This window comes from Oncorhynchus clarkii, chromosome 10 (genome assembly GCF_045791955.1).
Source record: "Oncorhynchus clarkii lewisi isolate Uvic-CL-2024 chromosome 10, UVic_Ocla_1.0, whole genome shotgun sequence".
NCBI lineage: Eukaryota > Metazoa > Chordata > Actinopteri > Salmoniformes > Salmonidae > Oncorhynchus > Oncorhynchus clarkii.
The window spans coordinates 60,440,428-60,457,096 of record NC_092156.1 but is presented as its reverse complement, the minus strand read 5'-3'; the positions used below and the strand labels follow the sequence as shown (position 1 = coordinate 60,457,096).

Sequence of the window (16,669 nt, the reverse complement as noted above, 5' to 3'; positions counted from 1 at the left end):
TCTGTCTCTCTCTCTCTGCCTCGATGTCTGTCTGTCTGTCTGTTCGTCCGTCCATCTGTCTGTCTGCCTCTGTGTGTTACTCTAACTCTGTACTATGTGTGATACACAGAGTGAGATGAAATACAAGTGTACGCACGACAACAACTGCACTAAGTTCCTCAACAAGCCTGGGGGAAATGGTGAGGTTTCTCCTCTTTTTCTGATCAACTTTTTCTCTTCCTTTTCTTATTGTATGTTCTTAAGAAGACAGAAGATGTTACAGAATTTGCCAAACCGTTTCTCCCAGAATAATGGTTTGATCTTTGTCATTTATTGTCCCTTTCCGTCCTCCCTTTTTCTGTGTCTTATATCCTCTCCTTCTTCCTCTCTCTCTTCCCTCCCTCTCTTCCTCAGGTCTTCCGACGGGCAGGTGTGTACGTTTCAACGACACCCTTAATACCTGTGAGATCAGAGGCTGGTGCCAGGCGGAGATCGACTACATCAAGACGTGGGTAACCGTGTGTGTGCGAGTGTGTTTGAGTGTTGATGAAGGAACATGATTCTCTTTCTGACCTTCCCTCAGGCATCCTATGATGGAGGTGGAGAACTTCACCATCTTCATCAAGAACAGCATTCGTTTCCCCCTCTTCAACTTTACCAAGTGAGGAGGATGATGATGATAATGATGTTGTTGATATCGATGATGATGATAATAATTATTATAATAATGTTGTTGATGATGAAGATAATGATGTTGCTGATGATAATGATGTTGATGATGATGGCGATGATGATGATGGCAATAATGATGTTGATGATGATAATGATGGTGATGATAATTATAATAATGCTAATAATGATGTTGATGGTGATAATGATTTTTGGGATGATGTTGACAATGATGATGTTGATAATGATTTTGATGATAATGATGTTGTTGATGAAGATGCTGATGATGAAGATGATGACATTGGTGATGACGACAATAGCGATAATTTAACTCTAACTGGTCTCCTCTCTCTCATGTTTGTGTGTGTGTGTGTGTGGTTGGTTGGTTGGTTGGTTGTATGTGTGGTTGGTTGTATGTGTGGTTGGTTGTGTGTGGTTGGTTGTGTTTGCGTGTGTTTACTTCTGTAAAGTACTTGACTTGTTTGTTACAGGCAGGGAAGTTTAACATGATCCCGACTCTGATCAACATGGTAGCTGCCTTTACATCAGTTGGAGTGGTGAGCCCTTCTTTTCAGTTGCTACTTTCTATCCACAAAGTATCCACACCGTCTCTAGGCTAGTTTTAAATTAAAACATATCTGTTCCACCTTCAGTCTCTTAACTTTATAATAATATTATCCACACAGTCTCTGTAGACTAGTTCGAAAATGTCTTTGTGTCATGCATGTCTCTGTCTCCCCAAATGAAGTTATTTCTGTGGAAAATAGTTATTCTCTTCTTTTCTTTTCTCCTCTCTTCTCCCCTCATTTCTTCAATTCTATTCTATTCTACAACCTTGTTTTCTTTCTCTGCCTTAGATTGGTCGCAGGGCACCGTGCTTTGTGACATCATACTCTTGAACTTCCTGAAGGGAGCAGAGCAATACAAGGCCAAGAAGTTTGAGGAGGTAAAGTTTGAGGTGTGACACCAACACTGCTTACTGTGATATAGATATTTATCTTAATAACCAATGTCAGCCTTTGCAGGCCTGAGGCCGCATCTCAGAGTAGGAGTGCTGATCTAGGATCAGTTCACCCCTGTCCCATGATCTTATTCATTGTGATCTAAAAGGCAAAACTGATTCTAAATCAGTAAGCCTACTCTGAGAAGTTGATACATACGGCCCAGAGGAATAGTTGAAACTAAGGGTCAAATCCTAACTTCCACTTAAATCATGCTTTGATATCAACTAGAGACTAACTGAAAATTTGACTTAAGTGGAAAATAGGAGTCGCTTGACTGTGATGTGCTCCTGATGTTTTTCAAGTGTATAAAATTCAATAAAGTTATTTTCTCTCTCCCCCCCAATCTACCATTACTCCATTAGGTATCAGACACCCAGATCGAGAACTCCTTATCCAGCAATGGGCTGTATCGGAGTAGGGAGTTCATTGGAGTAGAGAAGCAGTCAAACGACTCAGGGGCCTTTTCCATTGGGCAATACGGCTAACGGACAGCCAATGGAATGGAGTGTTTGAGGGGGAAAGGGGTGGGTGGTGGCATTTTGGGAAGTTTGGCTGCAAATGTAGGTTTAGGGTGATATTGCCCATAGACCCTAATCTTGGATCAGTTTAACATTTTCCCCACTAAAGGTTATGGTTAGGATTGGGGATAGGGAAGCTGATCCTAGATCTGTATCTAGGGGAGACTTCACCCCAGATAGAGAATGCATGTATATATAGCATTGTAATATTCCTTATATTTCACATGAACCTGTAATTTACCTGTAATATTTTCATAGTGGAGGTTGTATGTGTAATCGTTAACTCTGCATGGACTATTGTATTTGAACTCCTACATCTACAAAGTATGAAAGTCTACCCACTACTTAAATAAAAGTATGTGACTTACATTTTGATTCTGGTTTGATTCTGCCAGAAACTCAAATCCTGCTAGGAACAGACAAACAAAAACTCTAGTTGTTTACTTGCTTAACACTCTTTATTTATATATATTTTTTAATGCATTTTTCAGTTTGCTAAAAGCAGGCACATCTCTATGTGGTTTGGTTTCACCGTGGGAGATCTGTGGGTTGGGGTCATTGGGGAAAGGAGCAGGAGGAGTCCAAAATGACACCCTATCCTTTATAGTGCACTACTTTGACCAGGGGGCCCGTGGGGCTCTGGTCAAAAGTAGTGCACTCTATAGGGAACAGGGTGTCATTTCGGTCACAACCCAAGAGAGAGGAGCAGGGGACTGGGTTGGTGTTACACAGACAGACACACAGTCTATACCAACACACCACTGGAGAAAGCATGCCCAATACATTGCTGCTTCATACTAAGTATGTGAGCGTGGATATTTGTCCTCAAACTCTGTTCTTGAAGGAGCACACGTAGCTCTTCTTGGTGAAACACGTGTGGTCGTTCCATTTCCCAATTTCTTGAGAATAGAGAACAAATATACAGAGAGAACAGAGAGACAAACAGAAGTTCAAATGTGAGTTCAAAATACCATCTCTTCCCACCACCTTCCAAGAAATGTTTCATTCACATTTTTGTCATTTTAGCTGTTAGCCAGTGCATTCAAGTAAGGTAGGTGAAAACAAACACATATCATAGCCATTGCAAGTAAAAACCATCCATCCATCCATCCCATCACTCCCCCCTCCATCTCTTACCGCTCCAGTTCATCTCCACACAGTCCTCGCGGCTCCCCCAGCGGGAGATGGGCTCCCCAGGGGTCCACGCTTCAAAGTTCCAGCTGGAGCCGTCAGTCCACACAAACTTACCAGACTGAGAGAAGGAGGTAGAGAGAAATGTGGATAGAAGAAGAGAGAGGTGAGTGATATAAATGTGGATAGAAGAAGAGAGAGGGGAGTGATATAAAGGTGGATAGAAGAAGAGAGAGGGGAGTGATATAAATGTGGATAGAAGAAGAGAGAGGGGAGTGATATAAATGTGGATAGAAGAAGAGAGAGGGGAGTGATATAAATGTGGATAGAAGAAGAGAGAGGGGAGTGATATAAATGTGGATAGAAGAAGAGAGAGGGGAGTGATATAAATGTGGATAGAAGAAGAGAGAGGGGAGTGATATAAATGTGGATAGAAGAAGAGAGAGGGGAGTGATATAAATGTGGATAGAATAAGAGAGAGGGAGTGATAGAAATGTGGATAGAAGAAGAAAGCGGGGAGTGATAGAAATGTGGATAGAAGAAGAGAGAGGGGAGTGATATAAATGTGGATAGAATAAGAGAGAGGGAGTGATATAAATGTGGATAGAAGAAGAGAGAGGGGAGTGATATAAATGTGGATAGAAGAAGAGAGAGGGAGTGATATAAATGTGGATAGAAGAAGAGAGAGGGGAGTGATAGAAATGTGGATAGAAGAAGAGAGAGGGAGTGATATAAATGTGGATAGAAGAAGAGAGAGGGGAGTGATATAAATGTGGATAGAATAAGAGAGAGGGAGTGATATAAATGTGGATAGAAGAAGAGAGAGGGAGTGATATAAATGTGGATAGAAGAAGAGAGAGGGGAGTGATAGAAAGACCGGTGGTGATAAAAACAAATGTACGGTGCATTTGGAAAGTATTCTGACTCCTTCACTTTTTCCATTTTTTGTTATGTTACAGCCTTATTCTAAAATGGATTAAATAAAACATTTTCCTCATCAATCTACACACACTCCCCCATAATGACAAAGCGAAAACAGTTTTTTGTACATTTTTGCAAATGTATTAAAAATAAAAAACAGAAAAACCTTATGTACTGTACACAAATAATCAGACCCTTTGCTAAGAGACTCGAAATTTGAGCTCTGGTGCATCCTGCTTACATTGATCATCCTTGATACGTTTCTACAATTTGATTGGACTCCACCTGTGGTAAAATCAATTGATTGGACATTATTTGGAAAGGCACACACCTATCTATATAAGTTCCCACTTGAGGTCAAAGGAATTGTCCATAGAGCTCTGAGACAGGATTGTGTCGAGGCACAGATCTGGTGAAGGGTACCAAAAAGTGTCTGCAACATTGAAGGTCCTCAAGAACACAGTGGCCTCCAACATTCTTAAATGGAAGAAGTTTGGAACCACCAAGTCTCTTCCTAGAGCTGTCCGTCCGGCCAACCTGAGCAATCGGGGGAGAAGGGCCTTGGTCAGGGAGGTGACCAAGAACCCGATGGTCACTCTGACAGAGCTCCAGAGTTCCTCTGTGGAGATGGGAGAACCTTGCAGTAGGACAACCATCTCTGCAGCACCTTTATGGTAGAGTGACCAGACAGAAGTCACGCCTCAGTAAAAGGCACATGACAGCCCGCTTGGAGTTTGCCAAAAGGCACCTAAAGGACTCCCAGACCATGAGAAACAAGATTATCTGGTCTGATGAAACCAAGATTGAACTCTTTGACCTGAATGCAATGCGTCACGTCTGGAGGAAACCAGGCACTACTCATCACCTGGCCAATACCATCCTTACGGTGAAGCATGGTGGTGGCAGCATCATGCTGTGGGGATGTTTTTCAGCAGCAGGGACTGGGGGACTAGTCAGGATCGAGGGAAATATGAACGGAGCAAACTACAGAAAGATCCATGATGAAAACCAGTCTCTGAATGTCCTTGAGTGGCCCAGCCAGAGCCCGGACTTGAACCCGATCGAACATCTTTGGAGAGACCTGAAAATAGCTGTGCAGCGACGCTCCCCATCCAACCTGACAGAGCCTGAGAGGATCTCCAGAGAAGAATGGGAGAAACTCCCCAAATACAGGTGTGCCAAGCTTGTAGCATCATACCCAAGAAGACTTGAGGCTGTAATCGCTGCCATAGGTGCTTCAAGAAAGTGCTGAGTAAAAGGTTTGAATACTTATGTAAAGGTGATATTTCCATTTTTTGAAAAAATGTCTAAAAACAGTTTTTTTCATTATGGGGTAGTGTGTAGATTGATGAGGGGAAAAAACAATTGAATCCACTTTTGAATATGGCTGTAACGTAACAAAATGTGTAAAAAGTCAAGTGGTCTGAATACTGTAAATGTAGATATTACGACAATCATATGTTCAATGTTAAATGTTGTGCTGCAAAGCTTCTCTCTTTCCCCTTCGACCGAACATGTCACTCTTTCCTCCCACATGACTTTGCCGCCCTCCACCCACTATCCATCACTCTTCCTCTCCTACCTGGAAGAGTTCGAAGCCTCCCAGCCAGATGCGAGGGTTTTTGGCGTTGTTCTTCATCACCACGCAAAGCAGGTTGTCGTTGGCTTGACAGTTATGCACCGACACCAGGTGGCCACCGGGGGCAGCAGACCTGCACTGTGTCTGAGAGTGATGAGAGAGAAGAAGAGAAATAGGTGGTGGGAAGAGAAAGAGTGAATTAGTGAGAGAGAAAGAGAGAGTAGGAGGAAGGAGAGAGAGAGAGAGAGTAAGCAGGTGCTGACGTAGTGATTTGGAGCCCACAAGAATGGAATGGTCTACCGTATCAAAAGCTTTGGCCAAGTCAATAAAAATCGCAGTACAACATTGCTTAGAATCAAGGGCAATGGGGACATCATTGAGGACCTTTAAGGTTGCAGTGACACACCAATAACCTGAGCGGAAGCCAGATACCAGAGAGAATCCTACAAACATCAAGAAAGGCAGTCAGTTGATTATTTACAAAGTTTTTTCAACACTTTTGATAAAGTGGACAAAATAGAAATAGGCCTATAACAGTTAGGATCAGCTTGATCTACCCCTTTAAATAAAGGATGCACTGTGGCTGCCTCCCAAGCAATGGGAACCTCCCCAGAGAGGAGAGACAGGTTAAAAAGGTCAGATGTTGATGATCAAAATATGTTGATGCATGTCGATTTTGTGTATAGACTGACAAATCAGAATTAAGTTTTTCCTCCAGGTTCTGAAATTTTGCAGACTAGCATATGGAACAACTCTGCAAAATGTGTCCTTCCCAGTGTGAGAACATAACACATAGCACCAGCGGGCATGTGGGGGGAGGGTTATTGAAATGTAACATCCAATCAAAATCTTGCCGCTGCGAGCCAGCGGACCATTCAAACCGTTTTTGCAATGCAAAATTCTCCAGACCTCCAACAGGGTTGGTCAAGTTACTTTCTAAATGTAGTCAGTTACAGTCTCCACTTTTATTTCTGCCAACCGACCTACTCATGAATGTGGTAAAATTCTGTCAACAGCTTAGCATGAAATGTAGCCATAATGCTGAGGCGGCATTGGCACGCACTATGCTCTTAAATTCTTGATGGCTGGTGGGCCGCGCACGTTACTACCACTGATAGAACAATGAGACAGATATTTCACTGGATGTATAAAAATGAAGCATCCGTTTGGCGTTTCCACTCACGACCAAATATGGTAGTGAGAGGAAGCCCACTGGCAATGGAACAAGATGGATTTTGGCCTACATTCTGCACATCTCATCGATGAAACATTTAATCTCAATACAGTTTCCTGTTCCTGAAACTGGAATATGTTATGAACAGAGTGGACTAGGTTTTGTAGACTTTAGACTTTGGGAAAGGGAAAGCGTTCTCCTGGCAACCGCCAAACCCAGATTTGTCCATCGGACTGCCAGATGGTGAAGTGTAATCACACTCCAGAGAACGCGTTTGGACATGGTGATCTTAGGCTTGTGTGCTGCTTCTCGGCCATGAAAGCCCATTTCATGAAGCTCCCGACGAACAGTTCCTGTGCTGACGTTGCTTCCAGAGCCAGTTTGGAACTAGGTAGTGAGTGTTTCAACCGAGGACAGATAGTTTTTACGTGCTACGCACTTGGCGGCTCTGTTCTGTGAGCTTGTGTGGCCTACCACTTCGCGGCTGAACCGTTGTTGCTCCTAGATGTTTCCACTTCACATTAACAGCACTTACAGTTGACTGAGGCAGCTCTAGCAGGGCAGAAATTTGATTAACTGACTTGTTGGAAAGGTGGCATCCTATGACTGTGCCATGTTGAAAGTCGCTGAGCTCTTCCATAATACAATTCTACTGCCAATGTGTCTCTGTGGAGATTACATAGCTGTGTGCCTGATTTAATACACCTGTCAGCAAATGGGTGTGGCTTTTGTATATATACACAAATTTCAATTTTTGTTGCTGCCAATACGGGCTTGGGCCCCAGGGCATCAGACCCTGTAAGCCCCTGCATTAATCAGGCCCTGGATCCACACTATGCAGCATTTGCATGAGTGCATTTTTCACTGGCTGTCCACTGGTCGCAAAAACATTGATTGATAGGCAGCTAAAACTTCTTCAATTCAACCATTATTGGGTTATAATACACGTACACAGTGTCTTCAGAAGGTATTCATACCCCATTACTTATTCTACATTTTGTTGTGTTACAGCCTGACTTCAAAATGAATTAAATATACAGTTGAAGTCGGAAGTTTACATACACCTTAGCCAAATACATTTAAACTCAGTTCTTCACAATTCCTGACAGGGATGAGGTATTTGTTCAAAGATCATTTTAAACACTATTATTGCACAGAGGATGGACTCTAATTATGTGACTTGTGAAGCAAACGTTCACTCCTGAACTTATTTAGGCTTGCCATTACAAAGGGCTTGTATACTTATTGACTCAAGACATTTCAGCTGTTCATTTTGTATTAATTTGAAACATTTTGAAAATCGTACTTCCCCTTTGACATTATGAGGTGCGCAGGCCAGTGGCCTCAAAAAAGATTCAGGTTGTAACACAACAAAATATGGAAAAAGTCAAGGGGTGTGAATACTTTCTGAAGAAACTGTATTTGTGAACATCCACAACAATCACAATCTGTAAGGCTAAATGAGAGAGCAGCAGTGTGATTCACAACAATGTGCTATTTAGATATCAATAATAAGTGATACCCGTATCACTGCTGTCTTTCTTACCTCCAAGCATTTATTCAAGTTGGATCATCTTTGGATGCCGACAGCAGTCACACCATTGGACGACATAGCTTGGACAGTAGCCTATAAAAGCTTATTCCTGCTCTTTTCCCGCAATCCATCAAACACATTTGGTGTGTCATCACAGGGGTCTCTGACTTGTGGTCAGACTCGCTCAGGCGGAACAAACATACACTTTTTTCAATGCTGATTTGAATGTCAATTTATTTTCTCACAAATATCCTTTCTGAATTTAAAAAGTAATCCTAGAAGTAATCATCTAGTTTTTCAAAAGTATCTGTAATCTGATTACAATGTTTTAGCTGGTAACGTAACAGATTACAGTTACTGTTTTTGTAATCTGTTACTCCACAACCCTGGAGGTTGTGACAGCGACTTGATTTGGACATATGACAACGCGAGATTACTACTAAGCTAACATATGGAATTGTTTTAAGATGGTTATACCAAGGATCATTTCGATATTTGATCTAGAATATTAGGACCCCTGTAAGTATAATTTTTGGGGTGTTGTTATAATTTGATGAAACATTGCATTTGGCCTTACTGCTATTAGCCCATAGAAATGCATTGAATAACATATTCATACATGGAAAAACATATAGTCAACATTAAATTAAAAGGAAGATCTGAGAGATATAGGACTAAGAAAGCTCAGGAAAAAATGCTAATCTTTTTTACCATGTTAACCGTTTACCGAGTCCCGTGACACTTGTGGGGGGACGAACAGTAGAGCAACCGAAACACCTTTGTGTTCATGACTGTTTTATGTTTCCATAGAGGGGTCATATACATTTTCTAGGCCAAACCGTTTGGACGCTGAAGACGTTTTTGAGAGAAGACAGATTTTCGAGATGTCTCCTGTAACTTTACCTCAGCCACCTTCCACCGCCGGTGTAGAAGGACAATGTCAGCGGATGAGGTGGATTGAGACAAAGGCAATGCAAAAACACAGAAATCTCTCGTTTAGACACATTTTGATGGGGATTTTTTTGTATTTCCTTTTTTATTTATTATGCCTCAAACAAAGCATGGGGGGGGCCTCAGCGGAAAAATATTTATATTTATTTATTTTAATTATGCCCATGTCACGAGGCTTCTTGATTTTTATTTTATTTATTTTATTTAACCTTTATTTAACTAGGCAAGTCAGCTAAGAACAAATTCTTATTTACAATGATGGCCTACAAATGATGTGAGGCCTGAGGCAATTGCCTCTTCTGCCTAATGGTAAGTCCGCCAGTGGGAGTAAGATGAATACATTAGAAGACACCTCTAATTAAGACATTGGATTTAACCTTCACTTCACTGTATTGCCATTGTATTGGAATGGACAGGCTGACTGACTCCAGGTAGAGCAGTAACATGCTTTGATCATGTTATTATGTCGTTCTCCTGTTACATAGAATGTTGTTTACCTCCGCTTCGGTGAAGTTGAGGGCAGCCTTGAAGTACTTGATGCAGTAGGAGCCCAGCCTGTACCAGTCTTCATAATTCTTCAGGTCACAGGCTTTGGGCATGTCACACTCTGCAGTCTCCTCCTGGCGATACACTGGAGCATCATCCCCACCTAGGGGACAATGATGGAATAACTACTCTCCTGGGGCCTTATATACTTAGAAAACAGCCACAAACGGAACATTCCTATGACACTCACAGGCCGCTAACAGAACTCTCCCATTCCATAATTCACTAAACTGATCAATGCGCACACCATATAGCCCAGGGGCCTAAGAAATGCCTACCTAAGACCTCTTATTTAACCAGGCAAATCAGTTAAGAACAAATTCTCATTTACAATGACAGCCTAGGAACAGTGTGGTTAACTCAACAGATTTTCACCTTGTTAGCTCAGGCATGCGTTCTAGCAACCTTTCAGTTACTGGCCCAACTCTCTAACCACTAGGCTGCAACCTGCTGCCTCAATATTGTCATTGTACTATTATTGTTTAGTATATATTGTATATTTTAACATTGTATTATATTAAAAGTATTGTGTTAGTTTAGGCTTTTACTATTTGATCATAATCTATCATTGTAAATGGGTGTGCAATTCAGTCTATGACTGCTAATAACCAATAACATCTACTGCAACAAAAAAATACTGTAAGTTACTACATTTGTGTAAAGAATGCATCTAATTTTCATTTGGACATGAAAGAGGAAAGCACATTTTCAGGTTTAGAACAGATTATTTTTTTAGGCTGTGTGGTCGATAATCATCATGAAAAATGTAAATAAAACTTTCAGCACTATCATCAAAATCAGGGGTGCAACTTTCACTGGGGATGGGGGGACTGCATTTTTTGTGTCCCCCCCCACAGTTTTTTAATTGGAATGTGATACAAAATGAGGCAACGGTTTGCTTTAGGACCATACGGACGCCTCCGAGCTGTCGGGGAGGCTGTTTGGAGTGTTTATTTGACTGGATTTAAAACAATATAATAATAAAAAATTAAAAGTAATGTCTCCTTACTTCTAAAATCTAAATTGTGCCCCTGATCAAAACACATACTGTAATCAATGCAACTCTCTTACCGGTACTTCTGTGGAATGTCAAAGCCATTTTTGTCCCAAGTAGTGACATCATCACAATCAGGCTGACAAACTTCATCTTGGCTTCCTCTGATTCTGCGTTTCCTTAAAACAAACAACTCAATCAGTAACGGTTTCCTTTAAATAAATGCATTTATAAATAAATCAATTGTATTAACCTTTATTTCACCAGGTAAATTATCTGAGATCATAGTCTATAGCAATATGCTATGAATGACATTAAAACAAATCTCTTGTTCTCAAATTGACTGTTCCTGGCGATTTACAAGTACCGAGCCCTGACGGATTGTTAATTTGAGTGGCTCTGCGCGCTAACCGATTGTAAAGTGCCACAGCCTCTGGAACAATCAGCAGTCCCATTTGACAAATAAAGATTTGCTTGCCCCGGTCAATTTGGCAACAAAAGTCCGTTGTTTGTTGCCCAATAAGAAGAATGCACTATTAGAATGCAATTTTGTGTGCCCCAATAAATAAATATTGTGAAACACTATCATTCCACTCTTACCGTAGATGTATTAAAGACATTTTCGGAAATTACAATGCAACAATGTAATGTATATAATGTATAGCTCCTTTTAAAAAATGAATGCAAAGCAAAAAAAAGGAACATTTGCACAATGTAATCTGAAATACAACCTTACCAGAGTGTGGACTAGGTTGCTTCTCCCTCGCTCTCTCTCCCGCTCTCTCTCTCTCTCTCTCTCTCTCTCTCTCTCTCTCTCATTTGGTATTCCCTTCTTTTAATAGCAAATGTAATCTCACCTCCTCCCTATAAATCTCACCCCGTCCTTACAGATACAGATACCCACCCCTCTACTCCTGCGTCCCAAATGGCACCCTATTCCTGTGGGTTCTGCTCCAAAGTAGAGCCCTATATAGGGACTACGGTGCCATTTGAGACACAGACTTCCTGTTAACACTCTGTTGTGGTGTGGTGGCACCAGCAAGGTTCAAGTTTCATGTTTTATTGTCACATGCACAAGTACAGTGAAATGCTTACTTTCTAGCACAATGAACTACAGTTAAATTAACGCTGTCTCAGAGGCTGGCTACTGAAAAGTGTTGAAAACTCCCCAACACCTCATAGTAGTCAGATCTCTAACTTCTTACGACCCTCTATCATTTTACCATACAACACCATATACTTGTACTTAAATTAATCAATTTATTCAGATCTTACAGAATCTCATTCATAGTTAGAGGAAATTGTATTTGTGATTAAAAGTGTTGGTAAGACACTCAATTTAGAAAGATAAATATATGATTATTTCATTACTGTGTGCAGCTGCAGTGTTATCGCTTACACACCTAAAACTGTAAACACCAAAGATGTTGGGGCTAGGACCGAGTGGTAGGGTGGAGGTTGGGCCTAGAGGTAGGGTGCAGATAGGGCCTAGATGTTTATTTTTTTATTTTCCCTTTATTTAACTAGGCAAGTCAGTTAAGAACAAATTCTTATTTTCAATGACGGCCTAGGAACAGTGGGTTAACTGCCTGTTCAAGGGCAGAACGACAGATTTGTACCTTGTCAGCTCGGGGGTTTGAACTTGCAACCTTCCGGTTACTAGTCCAACGCTCTAACCACTAGGCTTCCCTGCCGCCCCTAGGGGATAGATGTAGGGTGCAGATAGGGCCTAGAGGTAGGGGCTAGAGGTAGGGTGCAGGTAGGGGTTAGAGGTAGGGTGCAGGTAGGGCCTAGAGGTAGGGTGCAGGTAGGGGCTAGAGGTAGGGTGCAGGTAGGGGCTAGAAGTAGGGTGCAGGTAGGGGCTAGAGGTAGGGTGCAGGTAGGGCCTAGAGGTAGGGTGCAGGTAGTGCTTAGAGGTAGGGTGCAGGTAGTGTAAAGAGGTAGGGGCTAGAGGTAGGGTGCAGGTAAGGGATAGAGGTATGGTGCAGGTAGGGGCTAGAGGTAGGGTGCAGGTAGGGGCAAGAGGTAGGGTGCAAGTAGGGGCTAGAGGTAGGGTGCAGGTAGGGGCTAGAGGTAGGGTGCAGGTAGTGTCCAGAGGTAGGGTGCAGGTAGGGGCTAGAGGTAGGGTGCAGGTTGGGCTTAGAGGTAGGGTGCAGGTAGGGGATAGAGGTAGGGTACAGGTAGGGGATAGAGGTAGGGGATAGAGGTAGGGTGCAGGTTGGGCCTAGAGGTAGGGTACAAGTAGGACCTAGAGGTAGGGTACAGGTAGGGCCTAGAGGTAGGGTGCAGGTAGGGCCTATAGGTAAGGTGCAGGTAGGGCCTAGAGGTAGGGTGCAGGTAGGGCCTAGAGGTAGGGTGCAGGTATGGGCTAGTAGAAGGAGCTATGGGTTACTATTTGATCACCAAGACCTAGTTCTCTTCACTATTTAATCTTCCTCTTGGTTTTGTCTCTCAGGACTGTCATGAACTTGGACAGAGGCGGCTTGGGACTTGAATCTGGCTTTCTGCTTCTTTCAGTGGTCTGAGAGAGAGAGAAGAGAGAGAGAGAGAGAGAGAGTGAAAGAGAGAGAGTGAGAGAGAGAGAGAGAGAGAGAGATCCATTTTGAAATCTTTGGAGTACTGAATTGGTCTCTGCCAATAGCTAGGTTTCCATCAGATTTTCATGTGAATATTCACAAATCCACCTAAAAACAATTTGCACACTTTCCCACCAGAGATGTTTCATTCAAATGGATTTGTTGTGGATAAAATGCTGTGCGTGATGACATAGTTCACGTAAAAATAAGTTGTGGTTAAATGCGTTTCCATCGCATTTTCAACTCCACTGACGGTTTTGTGAAAATATTTATTGCATCAGACTGTATAGTGAATGTGCCCACTCTGGTTTTGGCACGTGCTCTCTAGCCAACAGTTAGATACAGATACAGTGCTGGTTTAGCATACCTTATGAGATTATTATGGACAAAAATAACCAGATTATTTTGATTTGTCAAACCAGGATCAAGCTCATCACTGTGCACTTTCCCCACCATGTAGAGTTCATCATTATTTATTTCATCCGTAGCCTAATAAACTGCATGTTTTCCCGAGTCATAGTGGGAGGACCACACAACATATCACCTGAATCCAAGTTTACTTCGATATGATGGTTATTATATCAATATCTGCACATAAAGGTGTATTTATTGTCAAGTAGGGGCTAGAGGTAGCGTGCAAGTAGGGGCTAGAGGTAGGGTGCAAGTAGGGGCTAGAGGTAGGGTGCAAGTAGGGGCTAGAGGTTTGGCTAGAGGTAGGGTGCAAGTAGGGGCTAGAGGTAGGGGCTAGAGGTAGGGTGCAAGTAGGGGCTAGAGGTAGGGGCTAGAGGTAGGGTGCAAGTAGGGGCTAGAGGTAGGGTGCAGGTAGTGCCTAGAGGTAGGGTGCAAGTAGGGGATAGAGGTAGGGTGCAAGTAGGGGATAGAGGTAGGGTGCAGGTAGTGCCTAGAGGTAGGGTGCAGGTAGTGCCTAGAGGTAGGGTGCAAGTAGGGGATAGAAGTAGGGTGCAAGTAGGGGATAGAGGTAGGGTGCAAGTAGGGGATAGAGGTAGGGTGCAGGTAGTGCCTAGAGGTAGGGTGCAGGTAGTGCCTAGAGGTAGGGTGCAAGTAGGGGATAGAGGTAGGGTGCAAGTAGGGGATAGAGGTAGGGTGCAGGTAGTGCCTAGAGGTAGGGTGCAGGTTGTGCCTAGAGGTAGGGTGCAAGTAGGGGATAGAGGTAGGGTGCAAGTAGGGGATAGAGGTAGGGTGCAGGTAGTGCCTAGAGGTAGGGTGCAGGTTGTGCCTAGAGGTAGGGTGCAGGTAGTGCCTAGAGGTAGGGGCTAGAGGTAGGGTGCAGGTAGGGGCTAGAGATATGGGTGCAGGTAGTTTCTAGAGGTTGGGTGCAGGTAGTGCCTAGAGGTAGGGGCTAGAGGTAGGGTACAGGTAGGGCATAGAGGTAGGGTGCAAGTAGGGAATAGAGGTAGGGTACAGGTAGGGCCTAGAGGTAGGGGCTAGAGGTAGGGTGCAGGTAGGGGCTAGAGATATGGGTGCAGGTAGTGACTAGAGGTAGGGTACAGGTAGGGCCTTAGAGGTAGGGTGCAGATAGTGCCAAGAGGTAGGGGCTAGAGGTAGGGTGCAGGTAGGGGCTAGAGATATGGGTGCAGGTAGTGCCTAGAGGTAGGGGCTAGAGGTAGGGTGCAGGTAGGGGATAGAGGTAGGGTGCAGGTAGTGCCTAGAGGTAGGGCATAGAGGTAGGGTGCAGGTAGGGGCTAGAGGTAGGGTGCAGGTAGTGTCTAGAGGTAGGGGCTAGAGGTAGGGTGCAGGTAGTGTTTAGAGGTAGGAGCTAGAGGTAGGGTGCAGGCAGGGGCTAGAGGTAGGGTGCAGGTAGTGTTTAGAGGTAGGGGATAGAGGTAGGGGATAGAGGTAGGGTGCAGGTAGGGGCTAGAGGTAGGGTGCAGGCAGGGGCGAGAGGTAGGGTGCAGGTAGGGGCTAGAGGTAGGGTGCAGGTAGTTTAGATGGTAGGGGCTAGAGGTAGTGTGCAGGTAGGGGCTAGAGGTAGGGTGCAGGTAAGGGATAGAGGTATGGTGCAGCTAGGGGCTAGAGGTAGGGTGCAGGTAGGGGCTAGAGGTAGGGGCTAGAGGTAGGGTACAGGTAGGGGCTAGAGGTAGGGTGCAGGTAGGGCCTAGAGGTAGGGTGCAGGTAGGGCCTAGAGGTAGGGTACAGGTAGGGGCTTAGAGGTAGGGTACAGGTAGGGCCTAGAGGTAGGGTGCAGATAGTGCCTAGAGGTAGGGGCTAGAGGTAGGGTGCAGGTAGGGGCTAGAGATATGGGTGTAGCTAGTGCCTAGAGGTAGGGGCTAGAGGTAGGGTGCAGGTAGGGGCTAGAGGTAGGGTGCAGGTAGGGGATAGAGGTAGGGTGCAGGTAGATCCTAGAGGTTGGGGATAGAGGTAGGGTGCAGGTAGTGTCTAGAGGTAGGGGCTAGAGGTAGGGTGCAGGTAGTGTTTAGAGGTAGGAACTAGAGGTAGGGTGCAGGCAGGGGCTAGAGGTAGGGTGCAGGTAAGGCCTAGAGGTAGGGTGCAGGTAGTGTTTAGAGGTAGGGGCTAGAGGTAGGGTGCAGGTAGGGGCTAGAGGTAGGGTGCAGGTAAGGGATAGAGGTATGGTGCAGTTAGGGGCTAGAGGTAGGGTGCAGGTAGGGGCTAGAGGTAGGGTGCAGGTAAGGGATAGATGTATGGTGCAGTTAGGGGCTAGAGGTAGGGTGCAGGTAGAGCCTAGAGGTAGGGGATTGCGGTAGTGTGCAGGTAGTGTCTAGAGGTAGGGGCTAGAGGTAGGGTGCAGGTAGTGTTTAGAGGTAGGAGCTAGAGGTAGGGTGCAGGCAAGGGCTAGAGGTAGGGTGCAGGTAGGGACTAGAGGTAGGGTGCAGGAAGTGCCTAGAGGTAGGGGATAGAGGTAGGGGATAGAGGTAGGGTACAGGTAGCGGCTAGAGGTAGGGTGCAGGCAGGGGCTAGAGGTAGGGTGCAGGTAGTGTAAAGAGGTAGGGGCTAGAGGTAGGGTGCAGGTAGTGTTTAGAGGTAGGAGCTAGAGGTAGGGTGCAGGCAAGGGCTAGAGGTAGGGTGCAGGTAGGGACTAGAGGTAGGGTGCAGGAAGTGCCTAGAGGTAGGGGA

General features: G+C 44.2%; 1 protein-coding gene across 4 annotated transcripts; it reads right to left on the bottom strand.

Moving 5' to 3' along the window:
• Positions 1-2,609: 2,609 nt before the first annotated feature.
• LOC139418872 (lectin-like) lies at positions 2,610-11,804 on the bottom strand. 4 transcript variants are annotated; one of them, XM_071168631.1, is made up of 7 exons: positions 11,737-11,804; positions 11,078-11,179; positions 9,958-10,109; positions 5,805-5,945; positions 3,308-3,422; positions 2,954-3,069; positions 2,610-2,764 (listed from the first exon to the last, which is right to left on the bottom strand). In XM_071168631.1, exons 2-6 carry the CDS (start codon positions 11,151-11,153, stop codon positions 2,996-2,998), a joined length of 558 nt encoding a protein of 185 aa, XP_071024732.1. In that variant the 5' UTR covers positions 11,154-11,179; positions 11,737-11,804; the 3' UTR covers positions 2,610-2,764; positions 2,954-2,995. The 4 variants fall into 4 exon arrangements, with proteins under 4 accessions (XP_071024732.1, XP_071024733.1, XP_071024730.1 ...); XM_071168632.1 differs by having other exon boundaries at positions 11,078-11,170; positions 11,737-11,802; XM_071168629.1 differs by having other exon boundaries at positions 2,610-3,069; positions 11,737-11,803.
• Between the last annotated feature and the right edge of the window lie 4,865 nt (positions 11,805-16,669).

What these genes read in the sequence shown, in the direction of transcription:
- LOC139418872 (XM_071168631.1), bottom strand. Translation starts at nt 11,153, where the DNA reads ATGAAGTTTGTCAGCCTGATTGTGATGATGTCACTACTTGGGACAAAA. An exon ending in GACATTCCACAGAAGTACCG is followed by an intron (nt 10,110 to 11,077) that starts GTAAGAGAGTTG and finishes ATTGTCCCCTAG; the next exon opens with GTGGGGATGATGCTCCAGTG. An exon ending in TCAACTTCACCGAAGCGGAG is followed by an intron (nt 5,946 to 9,957) that starts GTAAACAACATT and finishes CATCACTCTCAG; the next exon opens with ACACAGTGCAGGTCTGCTGC.